This window comes from Jaculus jaculus, chromosome 2 (assembly GCF_020740685.1).
Source record: "Jaculus jaculus isolate mJacJac1 chromosome 2, mJacJac1.mat.Y.cur, whole genome shotgun sequence".
In the NCBI taxonomy this organism is placed as follows: Eukaryota; Metazoa; Chordata; class Mammalia; order Rodentia; family Dipodidae; genus Jaculus; species Jaculus jaculus.
In genome coordinates this window covers 43,596,678-43,620,612 of record NC_059103.1, presented here as the reverse complement: position 1 = coordinate 43,620,612, position 23,935 = coordinate 43,596,678, and the positions used below count along the sequence as shown (strand labels likewise).

General features: G+C 39.0%; 1 protein-coding gene across 9 annotated transcripts in view; it reads right to left on the bottom strand.

The window, feature by feature from the left end:
• Pias2 (protein inhibitor of activated STAT 2) overlaps positions 1–23,935 on the bottom strand; it is a 143,622-nt gene that overhangs the window by 33,147 nt on the left and 86,540 nt on the right. For 8 of the 9 annotated variants that reach the window (XM_045142968.1, XM_045142969.1, XM_045142965.1 and 5 more), the window contains 5 exons: positions 18,438–18,488; positions 18,246–18,336; positions 12,483–12,617; positions 10,114–10,219; positions 9,288–9,361 (listed from right to left, as the gene is read on the bottom strand). In XM_045142968.1, coding sequence (XP_044998903.1) covers positions 9,288–9,361; positions 10,114–10,219; positions 12,483–12,617; positions 18,246–18,336; positions 18,438–18,488 — 457 coding nt within the window. The remainder of the gene's footprint in view (positions 1–9,287; positions 9,362–10,113; positions 10,220–12,482; positions 12,618–18,245; positions 18,337–18,437; positions 18,489–23,935) is intronic. The other variant, XM_045142971.1, reaches the window with a different exon arrangement.

Genomic DNA, 23,935 nt, shown 5'->3' with positions numbered 1-23,935 from the left:
TTTGTTTGCAGTGGCTGAATGCCCTGGCATGCCATTCTTTCCCTATGCCCCCCCCCCACCAAATAAATAAATAAAAATTAGCCGGGCATGGTGGTGCACGCCTTTAATCCCAGCACTTGGGAGGCAGAGGTAGGAGGATCGCCATGAGTTTGAGGCCACCCTGAAACTACATAGTGAATTCCAGATCAGTCTGAGCTAGAGAGACACTACCTCGAAAAACAAAAAATAAAAACTTTTAAAAAATGTTCTAAAAATTTGCATATATAAAAAACAATCATCCAACTGCTTTACATTAAAACAATGAAAAAAATACCTGTAGTAAAGACTAAATGATAAAGATACAAAGTCTTAAAATAAATAATCCCTACCATTCAAGGTCATTTATCCCTAAATTTAAAATATAATTGTGTTCTTACATAAATGATACTGGTTTCAGAACATAAAAAAAATGAGTGGACCTAGAGGGATGGCTTAGTGGTTAAGGTGCTTACCTACAAAGCAAAAAGACCCACGTTCAATTCCCCAGGGCACATGTCAAGACAGATGCACAAGGTGACATTTGCATCTAGTTTACAATGACTGAAGGCCATATTCTCTTTCCCTCTTTCTGTACCCCTCCCTACTTCCCTCCCCTCCAATAAATATTTTTTAAAGAATGAGTGAAATGGGTCATAATTCCAAGAACCTCTGCCAAGTAAGGACATTCCTGTTTTATAGACTGAAAAGATTAATGGATGGTGAATCTGTTTCCTGTTTAAGGTATGCAAATGTCCTTGAGCTCTGCCTTGGGTTCCCAGAGTGTGATGTTTGTGGTACTGCTGGTGGTCTTTCTCTCTGTGTGGAGGCCAGCTTCTTTCACCATTATGAAACTTCTCCTGGATCTGTAAGCTTCAAACTAATCTCATTCCTCCCATAAACTATGTCTGGTTTAGAGGTTCATCCCAACAACATCTGTCTGTGACACATATTTTATACACAATTCCATGTTACTTCTATTACCCAATATGATGACTATACATAAATCAACATATAGAGCACTTACATTATACAAAAGCATAACAATTTTCATCATCAGTGATAAAAATTAAAATTATTTCGAATCTTATCATTACACTGTTAGACTAGATACCACAGAACAAAATTTCTGGGTCAAAGAAGGAGCATATTTGTGACTTTTATGACATTGACAAACTACCTTCCACTGAAGAACCTTCTAATTTATTAATACATATGAATTCATATGTCAGTACAAGTGTTACAACTCCTAGATTTTGGATGACCTGTACAAATATCTGAAAGACTGCTGTGGATTACATTTCTCTAATCTTAAACTTTATTTCGTGACTTATAGGATAGAATTTGTTATTTATAAAAGCTCTTTTATTTAATTATTTATTCATTTTCGAGAAAGAGAGAGAGCATGAATGAATGAATATGTGCATGCCAGGGCCTTCAGCCACTGCAAAGGTACTCCAAAAGGATGTACCACCTTGTGCATCTGGCTTTTGTGGGTACTGGGGAATTGAACCTGGGTCCTTAGCTTTGCAGACAAGTGCATTAACTGGTAAGCCATCTCTCCATCCCTCTTTTTATTATTTTTTACCTATTTGGGGGCAGGGGCAGTCAGGGAGAGAATAGGTATGGCAAGGCCTACTGCACTGCAAAGTAACTCCAGACACATGGACTACCTTGTACATATGGCTTACATATGGTACTGGGGAACTGGACCTGGGTCTTTAGGCTTCACAGGCAAGTGTCTTAACCACTATGTGACCTCTCAAGCCAGGAGCTCTTTATTTGAGAAAAAAGGCAGCTTTATATGTGTTACATGAACTAAAAATGTTTCATTTGTTTATGGAGATAGTATACTAATATGAAAGCAAATGTTAATTTCTCAGCATACTTATATATATAACGTAAGTGTTCTAATTAATACTCCAATTACTAGTAGAGGTCTACTGACATATAATATGTACATTATTGTTTCTGTTTTGGTGAGGTAGGATCTACTCTAGCGCAGGATGACCTGAAATTCACTAGGTAGTCTCAGGGTGGCCTCAAATTCACAGAGATCCTCCTACCTCTGCCTCCCGAGTGCTCAGATTAAAGGCATGCACCACCATGCCCTGCACAATATGTGAATTGTATCAGATCAGGTTTCCTTGGAGAAGCCTTAAACCTCCCCATGTATGTACTTTACAAAAAATATTTCCACAACCATTACTTCTGACCAAAAGAAAAAAAATCTCATGCTCCATAAACACAGGGTCTTTGTCTATTTACTCTCTGTAATCCTACAATTTTAGCACAACACTAGCTCATGTTAGTATTAATTCACCAGGTGGTAGAATGAATAAAGGCTAGAAAAGAAGAGAAGAGAAAGAGAACAAAGAAGGACTATGCGTGGGTAGAATTTTTAGCATGTTCTGTTTTACATTTTTAGCCAATCAGGAATTTCTAAGTCTGGTAAAATAAGAATGTAGTTATTTTGTAATTGAGTAAGAAAATAATTTAGCTAAATAAACATAAGTAGTAACCAATGCCTATATAATTTCACCTGCATGTGAAGAGTTAGAACTTTCTAAATAATTCCAGTAGCACCCAGAGGAGATTAAAAAAAAAAAAAGTATTAACATTACAAAAGTAGAAAACTACATACCTAAGATCAAAATCTAGCAGCTCATCCTCATTACTGGCTATCCTGTCCAACCTAATAATCTAACTAGGATTCTAAGAGAGACCTTAAGTGAGTGATTTCTTCTGGGCATGGTGGTTTGCACAATAATCTCAGCACTTGGGATGCTGAGATAGGAGGAACTTCATGAGCTAGAGATCAGTCTGGGCTACAGTTAGACTTTTCCTGAAACAAAACATAACAAAAAGAACTAGAAGATTTCCTGGCGTGGTGGCACAAGCCTTTAAACCGGGGCCTTGGGAAGCAGAGGTAGGAGGATCGCCCTGAGTTCAAGGCTACCATGGGATTACATAGTGAATTCTAGGTCACCCTTGGACTACAGTGAAATCCTACCTCAAAAAAGGAAACAAAGATCTAGTAAGCATGAAGCAGAATATAACTTATTTAGACCAAAAGATTTCTGATAGTATGTACTTTCTCTTGTTTTTCCTTCTTTACAAGAGATTATGCCATGGGTATCTAGAATCTAACAGCAGAGAACAAAAGGCATTTAAATAGTTTTAAAAATAAGATAGAAGGGGGCTGGAGAGATGGTTAAGGCACAAGCCTGAGAAGATCTAAGGGCTCAAGGTTCAATTCACCAGAACCCATGAAGGCAGATGTACATGGTGGCGCATGTGTCTGGAATTTGTCTGTAATGACTAGCTCTGGAGCACCCATTATCTCTTTCTCTCTCTCTCTCTTATAAATAAGTAAATGAAAATAAAACATTTAAGAAAATAAAAGGAGATAGGGTGCCAGGCATAGTGGCGCATGCCTTTAATCCCAGCACTCGGGAGGCAGAGGTAGGAGGATTGCCGTGAGTTCAAGGCCACCCTGAGACTACATAGTGAATTCCAGGTAAGCCTGGACTACAGTGAAACCCTACCTCGAAAACCCAATAAATAAATAAAAGGAGATAGAGTACAGCTGAGTGATTAGCTTATGAGGCCTGGGGTTTACTTGCTACTAGTGAAAATCTAATCTTTGTTTTTATATTGTTTTCATGAGGAATGCCAATCTGCTTACAGAGAAAAGAGCTCTAGGAAATGATTTACAAAACTAACATTATATAATTCAAAGTACATCTTTAACTTCTTTCTTAGAAAGGGCTCTTAAAATATCAAATAGGGAGCGGGGCCTGGTGGGACATGCCTTTAATCCCAGCACTCCGGAGGCAGAGGTAGGAGGATCACCATGAGTTCGAGACCCTACCTTGGGGAAATAAAAAAACTCAAGTAGGTTCCAGGCAATAGGTACTCTCAGGCACACTCTGTAGAAGCACATTCTTTCAATGTGACACCCTGCTTCTGTAAACAACCTTAGGACACATTCACCACACTATGCTTGGCTTTACATGGGGACTGGGGAATTAATTAAAACCGAGGTGCCAGTCTTGAAAAGTGCCTTTAACCACTGGGGCTATATCTCTCCAGCCCTATAGAAGCCCATTCTCCCTGACAGTCTAATACATAAAAGATAAAGGTGACATGAGTTCACTCCTCATATAGGGACATGCTTAGACCACAATCAGCAATCCATGTATACTAAGTATACCAAGGTAAATCAAAAATTTTTCTAATTTTTTGTTTATTTATATTTATTTATTTGAGAGTGACAGAGAGGAGGTGGGGGAGAGAGAGAGACAGACAGACAGACAGACAGACAGACAGACAGAACGGGCACGCCAGGGCTCCCAGCTACTGCAAACAAACTCCAGACGCATGAGCTCCCTTGGGCATCTGCCTAACGTGGGTCCTGGGGAATTGAGCCTCGCTTCACAGGCAAGCACTTAACCGCTAAGCCATCTCTCCAGCCCAGGTAAATCAAAATTTTTAAAGGTTACAATTTAATGGCTTTTATTAGCAAAACGATAATTGGTTTGAAACTAATATTTTTAATTGAATATGAGAGGGAAGAAAAAGATAATGTAAAAACACTCAAAAGAATTCATGCTTGGCCAGGTATGGCGACGCCTGCCTTTAATCCCAGCACTCAGGAGGCCCAGGTAAAAGGATCACCTTGAGCATTGGGGCACTCCTTGTATTCTGCCAGCCAATTTTCTGAAAAACTATAACAGATGATTGACTCCACCACTAATAGTCTTGAATCACTCCAGAGACAGATCACCTCCCTAACCAAGGTTGCCCTACAAAACTGATGTGTTCTCGACCTCCTTACAGCAGGAAAAGGAGGAACATGTATGGCTCTCCAAGAGGAGTGCTGCTTCTATGCCAATGAATCCAGAATCATTGAAGAAAACATAAAAAATTTACAAAAACTTAGTCAAGAGTTGCATTCTCGATATGGTCCCTACTCCTCTCAACTTTGGGCAAAATCCCCTTTCTTTTCCTGGTTGCCAACAGTACTAGGGCCTTTACTTATCTTAATCCTCTTATTTACAATCGGACCTGTTACTATAAATAGAATCATGTCAGATTGAAGCCATTAAGATGCAGCCCTTGCAGGTCCGTTATCACAGACTGGAGCTGGCAGATCAAGGCGTTGCCACTGAAGACCTCCCACCTGCAGCTGCCACTCTTCCTTGATCTTACATTCTGTACTCATTTACTATGCTACTGTCTTCTACACCTCTTCTATCGCCGCAGTCTACTTGTCTTATGGCCAAATAGCTACCCCTCCTTTAGGAGCTGCATAGGATTCAGACCTATGCATATCGGCTCACAATAAAGTGAGTGCGATATGGGCACCAATGTGGGTGCGAGGCAAAGCACTGCAGAGGAAGGTCCCTTTCTGACCGCTTCTGGATTCCCTGAGAGAAAAACCTGACTTGCATGGAGGTTGGTACCATAACTGTTATCACATAGGCCCTGCCTCCCCTCCACAAAAGGTACCAAGGGCCAAGAGTGTGGGAAAAAGACATCCCATGGGAAGAGTCAGGTCACTACTCCCCCAGTTGGTTAATGCCCACTGTTGCATAGCAAGCCTCCCCCTCTTTTCGTATAAAAGAAGGGAGGAGATGTTGGGAGCTATGAGCCTTAACCTCGGCCATGTTGACAGAAACCACCATATAGCAAGTTAAATCTCTATCTCCTCATCTAAATGCTCAGTTACCAGAAATGAGGAAATCGTACCCTTGGGTGATAAGCCCCCCCACCCCTGTGCTGCTGGTAACTGATAAAGAAACAGAGATTAGCCAGTAACTCTGTGATTTTTGGCCTGATTACATCCCCTTCCCCCTACAACCTTATATAAACCTACATGTAACAATAAACTCTCGAGGCCTTGACCAGAAACTCCTTGTGTCATTTTGCCTCTTCCCATTCAGGTTAACTTCCCCTCGGGTCCTTGTTCAATCCCTCACTGGCCGGGGCAGGCCACCCTGAGACTACATAGTGAATTCCAGGTCAACCTGAGCTAGAGTGAAAGAAAAGAAAAGAGAAGAAAAAAAAAAGAAAGAATTCATACTTGAAAGGCAGGTGTAGTGATGTATACCTTTAATCCCAGTACTTGGGAGCAGTAGTAGGATAGGCCTTCAGGTCAAGGCATGCTTGGAGCTGCAGAGTGAGTTCCAGGTCAGGTGGGCTAAAGTGAAACTCTACCTCAAAAACAACCACAAAAGAGAACTCATAAAAATAAAATAAAAACTCAAGCCAAGTAGGATGGCGCATGCTTTTAACCCCAGCACTTGGGAGGGACAGACAGGTAAGAGGATCACAGTGAATTTGAGGCCACCCTGTAGTCATAGTGAATTCCAGGTCATCCTGAGCTAGAGTGAGACCCTACCTCAGAAATAAATTAATTAATTAAATAAATAAAATCTTATGATTGAAGTTTACACAGAGCTTGTGAGCAGAGTATGCTAGCTATTTTACAGCTCTAAACACCCATCCACCAGAACCTTCATCACTACAGTCATTAACACCTCCCACTCCTCAAGTATAACCACAGAGGTTTCCAGTTTCTATATAATCCTGATTTCACATAACTATTATTTTTCAGTAAAATTAATTTTTTTTAAACAAAGTTGTTGGCAAGATCAAGTTTTTTTTTTAATTTTTTATTTATTTATTTGAGAGCGACAGACACAGAGAGAAAGACAGATAGAAGGAGAGAGAGAATGGGCGCGCCAGGGCTTCCAGCCTCTGCAAACGAACTCCAGATGCGTGCGCCTCCTTGTGCACCTGGCTAACGTGGGACCTGGGGAACCGAGCCAAGAACCGGGGTCCTTAGGCTTCACAGGCAAGCGCTTAACCGCTAAGCCATCTCTCCAGCTCAGTAAAATTAATTTTTAAATAATCAACAATAGGAGCTGGAAAGATGGTTTAGCCGCTTGCTTGCTAAGTCTGATAGCCTAACAGCCTGGTGTCAATTCCACAGTAATCTCATAAAGCCAGATGCACAAAGTGGTGCATGTGCCTAGAGTTCATTTGCAGTGAAAGAAGGCCTTGGTGTGCCCATCACCCTCAAATAAATAAATATTTAAAATTTTAATAATAAAAATTCAGTGAGATCACTGCAACAATAGCATTTTCTAGGCTAGCAGGTGACGACTTAGAATCAGGATATTATTAGTACAATCTGGTGGTAGTTTTGGGGTTCATTTTTGTTTTTTTTGAGGGACGGTATCACTCTAGTCCAGACTGACCTGGACTTCACTATGCAGTCTCAGGATGTCCTCAAACTCACAGCGATCCTCCTGCCACTACCCCCCAAGTGCTGGGATTGAAGGCACCTGGCATGGTGGTAGTTTTTGAAAACAAAACCAGGTAATAGACTGAAATGAACTTACTCTGCTTCTATCAGTAAGTCTATGGTTTGAGTTAGCCACCTCTACTGTATCTTAACTTCCTCACTTGCAAAGTAAGAACTGTTCCACAAAGGCATGCTTAATAGTTAATGTTAGTAGGAACTCAACAAACCACTTTCTTTTCTGACACAACTTTCTCTCCATTAACAAAAAAGTACATTTCTCATGATGATGGGAAGTCATCAAAAATTACCCCCAGTGACACTATAAATTCTTAAATCCAGTTTTTCTTATGAAAAGGCTTCCTTATACATCCATTCCAAAGATGCCTTAATTCATTATTCCTGACATTTCCCATCACTTCAGGAGTTAGTTTTATCTCTCAAAGTAGAATACCCACTTTCTAACAACTTCACACCAAGTTCTCAGTATTTACTCCCACAGTCAGCTTAGAGTAAAGCAAAGAGGATTTCAAAATTACAAAGTGATTTCACTGCATGCACAGCTGTGCTTCTAAGTGATTTCTCTAAGCAATAAAATATAAAATAAAAAATTGCTGTGCAATCTGATTATACACTACAAATACATCACACAAATCCTAACTCACTGAAATAAGACCATGAGTTAGCAGTTATCAGACCCTAGTAAATGTTACTGCTATTTTTCAATATATCCTCTTATAAAAGCAGCCAGTTCTTGGGCTGGAGAGATGGCTTAGCAGTTAAGGCACATGCCTGAGAAGCCTAAGGACCCAGATTCGATTCTCCAGGTCCCATGTGAGCCAGATGCACATGGTAGTCCATGCATCTGGAGTTTATTTGCAGTGGCTAGAGGCCCTGGCATGCCCATTCTCACTCACTGTATCTCTCTCCCCCCTCTCTCTATCTCTAATAAATGAATAAAAATAAATATATTTTTTAAAAAGCACCCAGTTCTTAATATATGCTTATTAAACTGTGGAGTGTTAATTATAACAGATTTTCTGAGGTAAGGCTATTTTATTTCTTTCATACAAACAGGTTTGCTGTTGTCTGAAGAATACAAAGAAATATAATGCTTATTCATGACAATCCAAAAATAAAACAAAAGTTTAGAATGTTATCAAAATTTGTCATTTACTCCTACCTTTACTTTCATGGAAAATTAAGTCATTTATAAAAAGTAATATTGGGGTGCTGGAGAGATGGCTTAGTGGTTAAGGTGCTTGCCAATAAAGCCAAAGAACCCAGGTTTGAAACCCCAGGACCCATATAAGCAAAATGTACAAGGTGGCACATGCATGTGGAGTTTGTTTGCAGTGACTGAAGGCCCTGTTGCGCCCATTCTCTCCCTCTCTCTTTGCCTCTTTCACTCAAATTAATAATTTTTTTAAAAAGGGTAAAAAATTGGGGGGGGGCTGCAAAGATGGACCAGTGTTTACAAGCACTTGCTTTACGATTCTGACAATCAGAGTTCAAATCCCCAGAACACTTGAAAAGTCAGACAAGCAGTGGAATCCCAGCATGCCTATATCAATAGGAAGCAGAATGAAGAGAATCAACTTCTCTGGCCTTTACAACAGGAAAACAAGAGAGACCTTATCTCAAAACACCACCTTGGACTGGAAAGAGGGCTTAACGCACTTGCCTGGGAAGCCTTAAGGACACTGTTTCATTGCCCATTGCCCACACAGGCCATATGCACATAGTGGCATGTGTGCATCTAGAGCTCATTTTCAGTGGCTTGAGGCCCTGCAGGGTCCATTCCCTCTCTTTCTCTCTTAAAATAAATAAAGTATTAAAATAAAACACCAACTTGAGGTTGTCCTTTGACTTTGACACATATCCACACATATCCATCCCTTTAAAGCACAGCAACAACAAAAAAGGTCAAACTGGCCAGAAGGTATGGGGCTTTACTTACAGGACACATCAAGGACACCCGAAGACTAGTGGTTGCAATTTCACTATCAGGATCTGCAGTAAGTTTTTCTTTAACTTTAAAACAGGAGAAGAAAAAAAACTGTCAAATTGACGGTGACATGAGCAGTATAGAAAAATATTTTAAAAGAATGCCAAATCTTCAAATGAGTTAAGAAACACCAAATATAAAACTGAAAGTACAGCCAAACTGCCTTGAATTATGAATGTTTAAACCCCAGATCAAATGTTGAATTTTTAAGATTTCTTTTTAAAATCAGGACTGTTGGTAAAGAGGAGTTACAAATGAAAAGTTGTTTTAGGATTGAAGAACAAAATATCAATTAGGAGAAGAAACTGGAACAGCAGTATCAGGAGCTGCAGTGCTGTTCTAATACATACTGGCTCTTTTTGTTTTGTTTTACAAGGGTAGCGTCTCACTCTAGTCCAGGTTGGCCTACAACTCATAGTGATCCTCCTACCTCTGCCTCCCAAGTACTGGGATTAAAAGTGTTATGTCAGCATGCCCAGCCACATACTGGTTATTATGCTACATTGCTTGTTTCCAATGATTGCTAAAACTTGCAAACAAAAAAAAAAGACATATTCTTTATTTCCACTGATGGTTGAAAACTACAATGTATGTGCTAAAGTGTCTATGATTTCTTCTGCCAGCTAATTAATACAAGCTATGCATATATACTGTGGTAAATTGTGTAAGAAAACAAATACATATATGCTATGACAAATTTTAAATATTGTCATTTGTATGTGAGAATATTCTGCCCATTTTATCATTTCATATGCTCAATCTTACAAACATTACTTACTTAGTGCTCTGGAATGATCAGGGTTTCTAATACCTTTCATTTTTAATCTCTGTAATAACATGGCTGATGTGAGCTGTCGTACAAGATATACAGACATGGAGTAATTCTACAAAAAAAGATAATCTGCTTTAAGAACAAGACAGTATTTTCTTCTTTTTTTAAACATAAAAACTAATCTAAGAAACTCTAGTTTTAAAAACTAACATTCAAAGTAACTTTCATAGGAACATCTATGGCTGAAATGGAGACAACATATACTAGAATTCTTCAAGATGATAATGAATTCTTCATTCTAAAATTATTTTATTGTTTGTTTGTTTCTTCAAGGTAGAGTCTCACCCTATTCCACGCTGACCTGGAACTAATTCTGTAGCTCTAGGCTAGCCTCAACTTAACAGGGAGTAATCTTCCTACCTGTGCCTCCCAAGTGCTAGGGTCAAAGATGTGTACTACCCCATACACAGCTACTTTTTATTTTTATTTTTGTTTTTCAAAGTAGGATCTCAATCCAGCCTATGCTGACCTGAAATTCACTACATAGTCTCAGGGTGGCCTTGAACATATGGCAATCCTCCTACCTCTGCCTCCCTAGTACTGGGATTAAAGACATGCACCACCATGCCCAGCCTGGCTAAAATTTTTTAATCACTTATTACTTTGAAAGCATCCAATTTTGGTAATTATGGACATGTGGTTATCAAATGTGTCTTTTTGTTGTTTTGGTTTTTGTGTTTTGAGATAGGGTCTCACTCTAACCCATGCTGACCTGGAATTCACTATGTTGTCTCAGGCTAGCCTTGAACTCATGGTGATCTTCTCTCAGCCTCCTGAGTGCTGAGATTAAAGGCAGTGACAAAATACCTGACCAAAGCAACTTCAAGGGTTTTTTTTTTTTGGCTCTCAGTTACATCCCATCGGTGGGGAATGCATGAGACAGCTGGTCACAGTGCAACCTCAGTCAGGAAGCAGAGAGAGGTGGATGCCTGTATTAGCTTTCTCCTTTTTATTTGGTCCAGGACCCTGGGCCATGCAAAAGCAATGTCCATGTTTAGGGTGGCTCTTCCATCTTAATTCAATCTAGAAATTCCTTCACAAATATGACCAGAAGTTACTTATTTCCAAATCTTCAATTATCTTGATGGATAGAAGAATCTCACTATAAAAATATGCCTCAATATCTCTGTCCACAACACAAGAATATTGTTTATTTCCACAAAAGAGGAATAGTCCGGTTGATGTTCACAAAATTTTCCATAATTTTGGGCTGGGAAAATGGCTTAGCAGTTAAGATGTTTGCCTGCAAAGCCTAAGGACCCCAGTTCAATTCCCCAGTACCCACATAAATCAGAGGCACAAGGGGGTGCATGCATCTGCAGTTAGTTTGTAGTGGGTAGAGGCCATGGCGTGCCCATTCTTTTTCTATCTGCCTTTTTGGTCTCTAAAATAAAAAAAATTAAATATTTTTCCATAATTTGTCATATAGTCACCTAACTAAAATGTAAACTTCCTTTTACTTTAGCCATATCTCAAAACTGATGTTGATACATTCTGAGACTGAACATCTGCAGAAAACCCGATTCATTAAGCTGAAGATACAAAGCAAAAAAATCCAATTGGGCTATTTTTAACAAGATGCTCACATATGTCTGAAATATTTGTATGTATACATACATACACATTACACATACATACATACATACATATATGTGTGTGGATGTATGTATGTGTATATACATATTCATACATATACACACATATACATATATACAGGAATTGAATGATTAAACTGATTTTCTTTCATTCATAAGTACTCAAACACTGTAAACCACTCACATACACAATTATAATAAAACTATTACCTTAAGGAATAGAAACACACACATTTCTTTCTTTTTAAAATGGAAACAAAACTTAAAGAAATGAAGTGTTGTGGTTTTAACACAAAAGGGCCCCCATAGGCTCATCTGTTTGGACACTTGGTTCCCAGTTGATGGCACTGTATGAGAACCCTTCATACATGGAGACTTGCTAGAGGAAGTGGGTCGCAGGGGACAGGACTGAAAGTTTTACAGCCCATCCATGCTTCCGGTACACTCTATTTCCTGGTTCACTGAGATATGTGTAAGGAGCTTCCTCGTGCTATCATCACCAAAGCCTGTTACCATGATTTCCCCACCAAGATGGACCTAACCCTCTCAAGATTATGAATTAAATAAGCATCTCTTCACTTATACTGCTTCTATCAGATATTCTGTCACAGCATCAAGAATCAAATTGACGAAGCTAAGAACATAAGAGAAAATAAGTCAACTGCCAGTGGAATTACTGAGTTGAGACCCTCTTATGACACTCACAGAAGAGCCCCTTACCTTTCCAATTTCAGATGCCCATGAAATAGAAATCTGATTTGGCACAGCTGATGACAACCTAACTAAAGACGTAATATTCAAGGGGCGTCCAGGGCGCTTCTGTTCAATCCCATTTTTAGGTGGTGGCGCATAACCCTATAATCAAAAAAAGAAAAATTATTTCAAATGCTATGGGGGGGCACATTTTCTCTAAGATAGGAACAAGATCTTGCCTGATTTCTATTATATTATATTGTTTTCATTTTGCCTTGACAATTACATAGGTAGAAAATAAAATTTCTCCCATAAAAATTAAAGATATTGATATTATGCATGAATCATCTTCTTACAGGAAATCACGTTTTACAGATCAAGTTGACAACTTTTTTAGCTCATACTGGAAGGCTTTATTCAAGGTATTGACATGTAAGGGTAGGGAAGAATAAACAGCCAATTTTGAGAATTAAAAAAGGTGTGCATTTAATAGGAGGAAAAGAAAATGACATCAAATTAAAAGAGACTGATTGGGGAGAGGGGGATATGATGGAGTTTCAAAGCGGAAAGTGGGAGAAGGGAAGGAATTACCATGGGATATTATCTACAATTATGGAAGTTGTCAGTAAAATAAATAAATAAATAAATAAATTTAACATTTAAAAAGGCATGTATAGTAACCGGGCGTGGTGGCGCATGCCCTTAATCCCACCACTCGGGAGGCAGAGGTAAGAGGATCATCGTGAGTACAAGGCCACCCTGAGACTACATAGTGAATTCCAGGCCAGCCTGAACTAGACTGAGATACTACCTCAAAAAAAAAAAAAAAAAAAGGCATGTACTAATGAACTTCAAAATAATTATTTTTTAAATCTTGTGTATAGTTATAAATGCTTTCCACTGTCTTTTCTCTGAGTATAGAAACTGTGAACTTTAAAACCAGATAAGCTAAAGAACAAAAATCAATTTCAGTCAGCTGGTTGGGGGGAATTATAGTACTGTTTCTAGGTGAATACTTCTCTGCTTATCTGTTTTAAACCTTGGGGTAACTTCTTACTTTAATTACATGTATCTTTTCCCTCTGGTCTCTGAATCTACCACATACTAATTCACTTATACTCCAGATCTATAGATGCCTTCCCTAACCTGTATACCTTAATAATTTTACCTGTCTAACTTCTCTAAATTTGGATTATTCACAGATATAACTCTCTTTACTACTCATTTCTCATCTGAATTTCTTGATCTCTGCTTTGATATTTTCCCTCTACTATTCCTCCTTAAGTACCCACCATTTACCCTCTTACACTTCCTTTCATGAGGAAATACAAGGCACATTTTCTTTTAAACCTCCCTCCTTCCCTCCCTCCCTCCCTCCCTTCCTCCCCCCATATATATATATATATATTCCTAAATTCTATTTTCCATGTGTTTGTGTGTGTGTGTGTATATATATATATATATATATATATATATATATATATATATATGTATTCCTAAATTCTATTTTCCATGTTTTTGTGTGTGTGTATATATATATATATATATATATATATATATATATATATATATATATATATTCCTAAATTCTATTTTCCATGTGTTTGTGGCTCTACTCTAGTCCTTTCCTAAAACCTCAATTTCTCTTAAATGAGCTTTATAAACCTCTATAATCTTGTGGCTCTACTCCAGCATTCTCCCTAAAAACCTCAATTTCACCAGGCGTGGTGGCTCACATCTTTAGTACCAGCACTTAGGAGGCAGAAGTAAGAGATCACTGTGAGTTGGAGACTACCCTGACATAGTGATTTCTAGGTCAACCTGGGTTAAAGTGAGACCCTATCAAAATAAATAAATAAATAAACAAACAAACAAACAGGGCTGGAGAGATGGCTTAGTGGTTAAGGCACTTGCCTACAAAGCCTAAGGACCCAAGTTCAATTCTCAGTTCTCACGTAAGCCAGATGCACATGGTGGCGCATGCGGCTGGAGTTGGTTTGCAGTGACTGAAGGCCCTGGACTGCTCATTCTCTCTCTCTGTCTCTCTCCCTCTCTCATTTGACTCAAATAAATAAATCTTTTCAAAAAAGGCAGGCATGGTAGTACACGCCTTTAACCTAGCACTCGAGAGGCAGAGGTAGGAGGATCGCTGTGAATTTGAGGCCACCCTGAGACTACATAATGAAGTTCAGGTCAGCCTGGGTTAGAACAAAACCCTACGGGGGGGTGTCAATTTCTCTTAAATGAACCTTATTATTTTCCACATGAGTGGGTAACAATAAAATCAGAAGCACAAGGAACTAAAAAACAGTTTTACGTTCTTCTTTTGTTGCTGGAGGGTAGTGGATGAGATAGGGTCTATGTAAGATAGGGTCTGTATGCAGGCTGGCCTTGAACTGATGGCGCCACTGCATCAGTCTCCAGAGTGCTAATATTCCTAGTGTGTGCCACCATGTCCAACCTAGAAACAAATTATTAGAAAAAGCGAGTTGGGACTGGTAAGGCTTCTGGATAGAATGAAGGAAATTACATGGAGACTTTGCCAGCTGCTGCAACACAAATCTTCTCAAAGAAATACTCCCAACCATTCTTTCCCATCCAAACTTACAGCTTCATGGGTTTTATAGAACATTTATAAACATCTATATTAAAAAAGCAGTAATTCTACTGTTCAAAATAACTTCCCTAAGCAAAAAGCTTTTTACCCATTTTCTGGCCATAAAAACATGGATGTTCTCATGTGGCTATTAGTCTGTAAACTGAAAGTCCTAGGAGTTAAAAATGATGAGTGTCTAAGGTAGCCTATTTATATGAACTATCTTCCCTGGATCAAAGGAAACTGGAAAATAAAGATACATGAAAGTGGTTTATAAAATAAATTCATCATCATCACCATCACCATCATCTTAAAACTGAGCAAAGCAGTGAATAAGTCTCTTTCATTTGATCCTTGTAAGTGAAGGGACTACTACTATCAAAGCAGTTAATACCATTTCCTATTCCATTTACTTTGTATATCCAATGTAGTAGCCATGTGTCACTGGTCCACAATGAATGGATATAAATAATAAGATCATACATGTAAGGACATATTTCAGGTCAGAGATTCAACTGTGTTCAGAGCTTTCATCAGTTATCCCAGGAGGATCTGTTCAGTAACTCAGAACCATGCAAGAATCACAATCAAACTCTTTGTGGCCTTTTAGTGCCTCTTGCAATCAGAACAAGTTTCCCCAGGCTCAAAAGTTCAACATGACTCTTAAAGGCTCACTGTGGCTTTAAGTTTTTCAATAGCTAAATGTGAGGTTGAGCCATACATGGTGGCATGCACTAATAATAATCTCAGCACTGAGGAGGCTCATCACAAGTTCCTGGTTTAAATATCAAGTTCCAGACGAGCCACAGCTATGTTGTAAGACTTTGTATCAAATAAAAAGACTTCATAGGATTAAAGTGAAAAGCCTCTTTTTGGAGTTGAGGCACAAGGCCTCCCTCAGTGCCTTCCATTTAATGAAACATCTTTGCTGTTTTCTCAGTATTCCATCTCTTCTTCACAAATGACCCTGACTCAATGGGTAGTATTAGCTTCATTAGACCAAGGATGCATTATAGAGCAGCCTGCATCCTTCATAAACAGCCCAGTATAACTATTAAGTTGGTACTTTAGGGCAGAAAGCAGCACTGATAGTCTACCTATCAATGTCATAAAGAAAGTGCTCAATGTACTAATTTTCTTTATCTAAAAAAGGATTAGAAAGGCAACAGATTCAGGGTCACCATAGTGGTGTTGCAGACTTTATCCATGAAGATACCAAAGAACCTCACACATTTCAGACACAGCCTCTCACTGACATAGTCCCATCGTACCAGACAGGTATTCAAGGGAACTCTGAAGCACCAGAAAGATTGTCATAGTTCTATTTTTGTTCAAAATTTTTGTTTTGGGAGTCAACAGTGAAAAATGGATGCAAGTGGATCTAAGAAAAAGTATGCTGCCTAAGCTGGACATGGTAGCACATGCCTTTAATCACAGCACAGGTAGGAGGGCCCCTGTGAATTTAATGCTACCTTAAGACTACATAGTAAATTCCAGGTCAGCCTGGGCTAGAGTGAGATCCTCTCTCAAAAAAATAAAAATAAAAATAAAAATAAAATGAATAAATAAATAAAGTACGTAGCCATTATATATTTCTTTGCAACACATATAGCCACCCAATGGCAACCCTTAACTCTCAGTAGGGTTGTTTCCTCTCCTGCTTCAGATGTTTGTGCAGTCCACCTCTGAGAATCTTATCATTGGAAGCCTACCTGTTTTTTAATATGGTTTCAATATGTATCTCAGACTGGCTTTGAACACTAAGATCCTCTTGCTTTAGCTGAGATTCCAAGTGTGTGTTACCATGCTCAGCCAAGTGCCATTTGAACATGTATGTGATCACATAAGTAATCCTCTCTAACCTTATCTACTTAACCCTTTATGTTCCTCAGAGCTACTTTAATCGATTTCAGTCTCTTGGGCATCTTCAAAAAGGGGAGTACTAATCATTGGCGCAGTGGTTCTTAAACAATGTAAAATTCATGACTTTCAGGTTTGGAAACCCAGAGTCCATGAATAAGAAAATGAGACTGCTAACAACTAAGACAAGTCAGTTGTCATGGACATCAGCACTTGGTTCTAAGAGAAACTAGAATCCTAGACTGTATTGTATGACCTGATCACCTGCTCATAGGTATTGCTCATAATCTTCAGCCATATCCTAAGCTTAAGAGGAATGCTAAACAGCATCCCTGCCACTTTAATATATGTGATAGTGTTTTGATTTGCTGAAATGGCAATATGACATACCGAAGGACTGAGTACTTTAGTTTACAATGAACAGGCCCTGCTTGGTAGGACTCAACAAGCAGGCCAGGCTCTAAATTTTATTATACTTCTGGCCTTCTATACAACTGAACCAACTTAGTAATGTATACCAGGCCGTAGTGGAAACTAGTATACAGTACAGCTAAACAAGTTAAATACTATTTTAAGACACATGGATGTGAAGATTCCATATCTATTAGGCCAGAAAAAGGCTATGTGCATTCATACTATATATGTCCCATGAGATGAAGCCTACATACTGATTCATAGTAAAACAACAAATTATGAAATAACGATCACTGCACTCCCCTAGCCCCCAAGTGTGTGCATCATCGAGGCTCAAGTTCATAACCATGTGCCACTTTTGGCAGCTTCTGCTTTCCTCCAAATAAGTTACAGAACAGGCCAAGCTAATTAAGAAATTTACCACAACATGCTATTTGGGATGCTTCAGTGCCCAAGTTCAGCTGTTCCATATGATCCCAAGACTCTCTGACCTTCCTTGAATTCTAGAACAAGATGTTCCAGCTTCATCTTTTCTATCTCCTTTATGCCTGAATAAAAACCATTTGTAAGCTGGAGTGACAGCTCAGCAGTTAAAGCCCTTGCTTGCAACGCCTAATGACCCAGGTTTAATTCCCTAGTACCCAAAAGAGGCTGGATGCCCAAAGCAGCACCTGTATCTGGAGTTCCTTTGCAGGGGCTAGAGGTCCTAGCATGCCAATTCATATTCAATCTCTCCTTGCAAACAGACTATAAAAAGTTAACTAAAAGCCATTTGTTTCTATAAGAAGTCATGTACCTCTCTAGAGGAAAACAGTATTTAATATGGCTAGAACCATTCACTGGTACCAAGTAGTCACTATGTCTCTACCTTGCCAATCTTTATTCTAAATCATACAAAAATTTGGTAAGAAGCAACTTACCGGCAGAGGGAAGAGCTTTCCATTCACTTTTATACACAGGCTATTAGGATAATTATCTTCTTGAGGACAACTTGTTTCTGCCAGGCAAAGTCTGCGTTAAAAAAAAGGCAAAGAAAAAATTATTAGTGTACTTAACCATAATTATATATTATGTACATACATAGTAAATGTGAAAACAAAATTCAAACTCACCGCAGCTGGACTTGGACTGTATAATCTCTCCTACCACCTGGCAAGAAATCTCTGTTGGAAAGAAAAAAACAGTAGGTGAAGCAAGCACAAGAGTTCACAGGAATCTCCCCCCCATCCCCCAAATCAGGTAAAAGCCTATTATTCCTCCTACTCCCTTAAAAGATGATGCTAATTACCAAGGAAAGCATTGCAATAATGATGAAAACCCATTTGACTTGGATTTCAGTCATTTCATATGGTATTTTTAAGGCATTTTTCAGCTCACAGGAGCTTTGATGATTCAGTATTTATTTCAACAACAAATTTGGTAAATATGAATGGGGAGGGCTGGAGAGGTGACTAAGTGGTTAAAAGTGCTTGTTTAAAGCCTCATGGCCTGGGTTCGATTCCCCAGTACCTACATAAAGCCAAATAAACAAAGTGGCATATGCATCTGGAGTTCATTAGTAATGGTGAGAGACCCTGGTGTACCCATTCCTTCCCTCCCCCTCCTCGCTGTATGTGCTTGCAAACAACTAACTAACTAAATAAATAAATAAATATTTTTAAATAAAAAATGAGCATTCTAGGTTCTGGAAGATTTTAATAAATTAATCTGCATTCTTGGTGTTCTTCAACTTGGTGAACATTCTAGTCACTTGGAGAGTTTTTGCGTTAGGGTCTCAATCTAGATGAGGCTGAAATTCACGATTTAGTCTCAGGCCGGCCTCAAACTCATAGTGATCCTCCTATCTCTGCCTCCCAAGTGCTGGGACTAAATGTGTGTGCCACCACACCTGGTTTGGAGAGGTTTTTGTTTAATAATAAAATCTCACACACCAGGTAAGTCTCACGGGCTTGAGTTTATCTTCAAGTATCTTTTGCCATTGTGACATGACAATGTCATCTATAAATGTGTTGGGTGCATTCATAGCTATCCTGAGATGCACTGGTGATCCACAGACCCCAGGACAGACAGTATCTCTGTACCCCAGCAACTTCATAATGAAGTATCCAACTAATGATACAGAATGTCTTATAATTTCAGACTCCCATTCAGGTTATCTCAGGTACAGAACCTTCCAAACTTGCCACTCAAAATGGAGTCCACACCAAAGCAGTACTATTATTTACAAGAGCTGGTTACAAACACAGATTGTCAGACCTAAAGAATTACAATCTACCTTTTAACAAGATCTTCATGTGACATCTAACTATGTTATAGTTTAAGAAATATCATTCTTGCCAGGTGTTGTGGGGCACACTTGTATTCCAACCACTGGAGAGATGGAGGCAGGAGGATGAGTTCAAAGTTATCCTTTGCTATTTCATGAGTTTGAGCAAACCCTGAAATACTTGAGACCTTGTCTCAAAAAAAAAAAAAAAACAAAATGAAAACTCAAAGTAGTAGCATCCTCGCCATTATATTAGATCTTGGGCCCTGTCAGAGAGAATATTTCAAATGATCCTGTCCTGACAAAACTGTAGCCAAACATTCAGCCATCCCCCTTCCATTCTTCCTTCCTCACTGTCTCTACTCCTATTGAACTCCTGTTGCTTGAAGACAATAAAGCATAGCTGTAACCTTTTCAAGCTCTTACTTCCAAGATGTGTGAACCTGGGCAGTCATTTAACCTTTCTGTATTCAGTTTGTGTATGTGTTACAGATGGAAAATAAATGTATCCACTTCAAGTTATCCTGACGATTAAACAGTATAGAAAAGGGCCAGAATTTAAGATGTCCTCAACAAATCTGAGCAACTGCTTTCCTCTGTTTCTGCCATTTTCCTTGCCTCTTGCAGCCTCCATCTTTATCAAGCGTTTCATCAAAATATCCCAATATCCTAGCTACTACATCTAAGGTACTTGGAAATCATTTTATTCATCCAATCAAGAAATAATTCAGCCTGGGCCTTGGAGCTTCAGATATAACTGAAACAAAGAATTTACTTCAAAAGAGAATAGCAGTGGGTAACTGACTTAATGCAACCAAAGTAAAATGTAGTAAATGGTATACAAAAAACGAATTAAGGACTTCCGGGTAAGATGGCGGCTTAGGAGCCATGCCAAACCAGCCTATGGAGGGATTTAAGCAAAACTTCGGCAAAATACACTCTTCTTCTGAAAAGTGAAAGAGTATAGGTTATTCTTAGACACAGCAGAGAAGCCAGAGAGACCAAGATCCACCAGAAAGGAGGAAAACGGCCAGAGTCCCACTGAGGCAATCACGGCCCACAATCTGCGCACCCGCCCAGTGCGGTTCCACCAGGCAGCGGCGGCGGCAGCAGCAGCAGCAGCAGCAGAGACCAAGCAAGATTTTTCAATTCCATCAGCCTTCTCCCTAACTTAAGAAATCAGAAGCAAAGACAGCTGATTAACTAAAAGATTAACTAAAAGAGCTACTGAAAGTACACACAACTCCAAAAGTCTGAACTCTCCCATCCCCCACCATCAGAAGTGTGACACTCCAACATTCACCCCCAGTGGAGTGCAGCCAGCAGAGCAGATCAGAGGTACAGCTGCACAGCACAACACGGAGGGATGCAGGCGGGCACTCAGCATTGGTGAGATTGGAAGCCACCCCAAAAGGTAAATGAGGCTGACTGACCACCCCCCCAAAAAAAACAGGTACACAGGCCTGCACTGCAAAAGCAAATTGATAAATGTAATAAAATCATATAAATGGTCTGAAGGACAAAAATTACATGATCATCTCAGTAGATGCAGAAAAGGCATCTGACAAATCCAACATCCTTTCATGGTAAAAGTATTATATAGAAACTGGAAATAGAAGGAACAAATGTCAACATAATAAAAGCTATTTATGACAAACCTACAGCCAACATACTACTAAATGGTGAAAAACTCGAAGCTTTTCCACTAAATTCAGGAACAAAACAAGGGTGTCCACTATCCCCACTTTTATTTAATATAGTACTGGAAGTCTTAACTATAGTAGTAAGGCAAGAGACATCCATAAAAGGAATACAAATTGGAAAGGAAGGGATCAAATTATCACTGTTTGCAGATGGTATGATTCTATACATAAAAGACCCTAAAAACTCTACCAGCAAACTGTTGAGAACTGACAAAACACTTTTAGCAACATAGCAGGACACAAAATAAATACACAGAAATCAGTAGCTTTCCTATATACTAACAACAAATGTGCAGAGCACGAAATCAGGGAATCTCTCCCATTTACAACTGCCACAAAAATAAGTAATAAATAATAAATAAATAAATAATAAGTAATAAATAAGTACCTTGGAATAAACAACTAAGGAACTGAAGGAACCCTACAATGAGAACTTTAAAACACTCAAGAGAGAAACTGCAGAAGACACAAGGAAATGGAAAGGCATCCCATGTTCTTGCACTGGAATAATCAATATTGTGGAAATGTCTATCTTACCAAAAGCAATCTATACATTTAATGCAATCCCAATTAAAATTCCAATGTCATTCTTCACAGGAATAGAAAAAACAATTTGGAAGCACAAAAAACCTCGAATAGCCAAAACAATTTTCAGCAACAAAAATAAGGCTGGTGTTATCAACCATACCTGATTTTAAGCTATATTACAAAGCCATGGTACAAAAAATGGCATGATATTGGCACAAAGACAGACATGTAGATCAATGGAACAGAATAGAGGACCCAGATGTTAATCCAGACGGAGGAGCTACAGCCATCTGATTTTTGAGAAAAATGCCAGAAAAAAATATTCATTGGAAAAGACAGCCTCTTCAACAAATGGTGCTGGGAAAACTGGATATCTATATGATTCTCTCCATGCACAAGAATCAAATCCAAGTGTATCAGGGACCTTAATATCAGACCTGAAACTCTGAAATTGCTAGAGGAAAAGGTAGGGGAAACCCTTCAACATATTGGCATAGGTAATGACTTTCTGAATATAAACCCAATTACTCAGAAAATAAAACCACTAATGAACTACTGGGATCTCATGAAATTACAAAGCTTTTGTACAGCAAAGGACACTGTGAATAGAGCAAAGAGACAACCTACCAAATGGGAGAAAATCTTTGCTAGCTACACATCTGACAGAGGATTAATATCCAGAATATACAAAGAACTCAAAAAGCAAAACAATAAGAAATTAAACAACCCAATCAAAAAATGGGCTATAGAAACTAACTAAAGACTTTTCACTGGAAGAAATACAGATGGCATATAAACATCTAAAAAAGTGTTCTACATCCTTAGCCATCAGGGAAATGCAAATTAAAACTACCTTGAGATTCCATCTCTCTTCAGTCAGAATAGCTACCATCAAGAAAACAAATGACAAGAAATGTTGGCAAGGTTGGGGTAAAAGGGGAACCCTTCTGCACTGTTGGTAGGAATGTAATCTAGTACAGCCATTGTGAAAATCAGTATGGAGATTCTTGAGATAGCTAAAAAGAGATTTGCCATATGATAAGCTATAGCACTCCTAGGCATATATCCTAATGACTCTTATCACTACTTTAGTGATACTAGCACAACCATGTTTATTGCTGCTCTATTCACAATAGCTAGGAAATGGAACCAGCCTAGATGTCCATCCACAGATGAATGGATAATAAAGATGTGGATAATAAAAATATACACAATGAGCCGGGCGTGGTGGCGCACGCCTTTAATCCCAGCACTTGGGAGGCAGAGGTAGGTGGATCACCATGAGTTCAAGGCCACCTGAGACTCCATAGTGAATTCCAGGTCAGCCTGAGCTAGAGTGAGACCCTACCTCAAAAAACCAAATATATATATATATATGTATACACACACACACACACACACACACATACATACATACATACACACACACACACACAATGGAGTTCTATTCAGCGGGAAATAAAAATGAAATTATGAAATTTTCAGGGAGATGGGTGGATCTGGAAAGGATTATACTAAGTGAAGTAACACAGGCCCAGAAAGTCAAACGTCACATGTTCTCTCTTATATGTGGATCCTAGCTATAAATGTATAGGCTTGTGTGTGAGCTGGAACCAAAAATCAGTAGCAGAGGCCCATAAGGTAGAAAAAGGCTATAAGGGAGGGAGGAGACATAAGGTCTTAAGAGGATGGTTTGTATATATGTAAGTATAAGACCAGATTACAGAGAGGGGAAAAGCCTAACCGAGGACAGGGGAAGAGGCTGTATAAAAGAAAGGTGGGAGGGCGGAGGGTCAATCAAAATTCAAGATTTTCTGAATAAGATGTACAAAAATCTACTTTCTTAAGTAATAGCACATCCAGAAGCCATAGATTTTTACTAGAAAACTTTTAGTGCCAAGGATGGGACACCTTCCAGTGAGTTGTTGGCCAGGGAGGTCCCTGTTGCCTCCAAAACATTATAGGCTATTGCCAAGGCCCTTGGTTCCCCATGAGAAAGAGATGGTAAGACCCTGTTGCAGAAGATTTCACAGGCCTGAGCAGCAGTCACTGAGAAATCAAGTTAGTGCTGAGCAGAAAACCTTGTCCCTATAGCCCAGCCAACAGAAAGCTG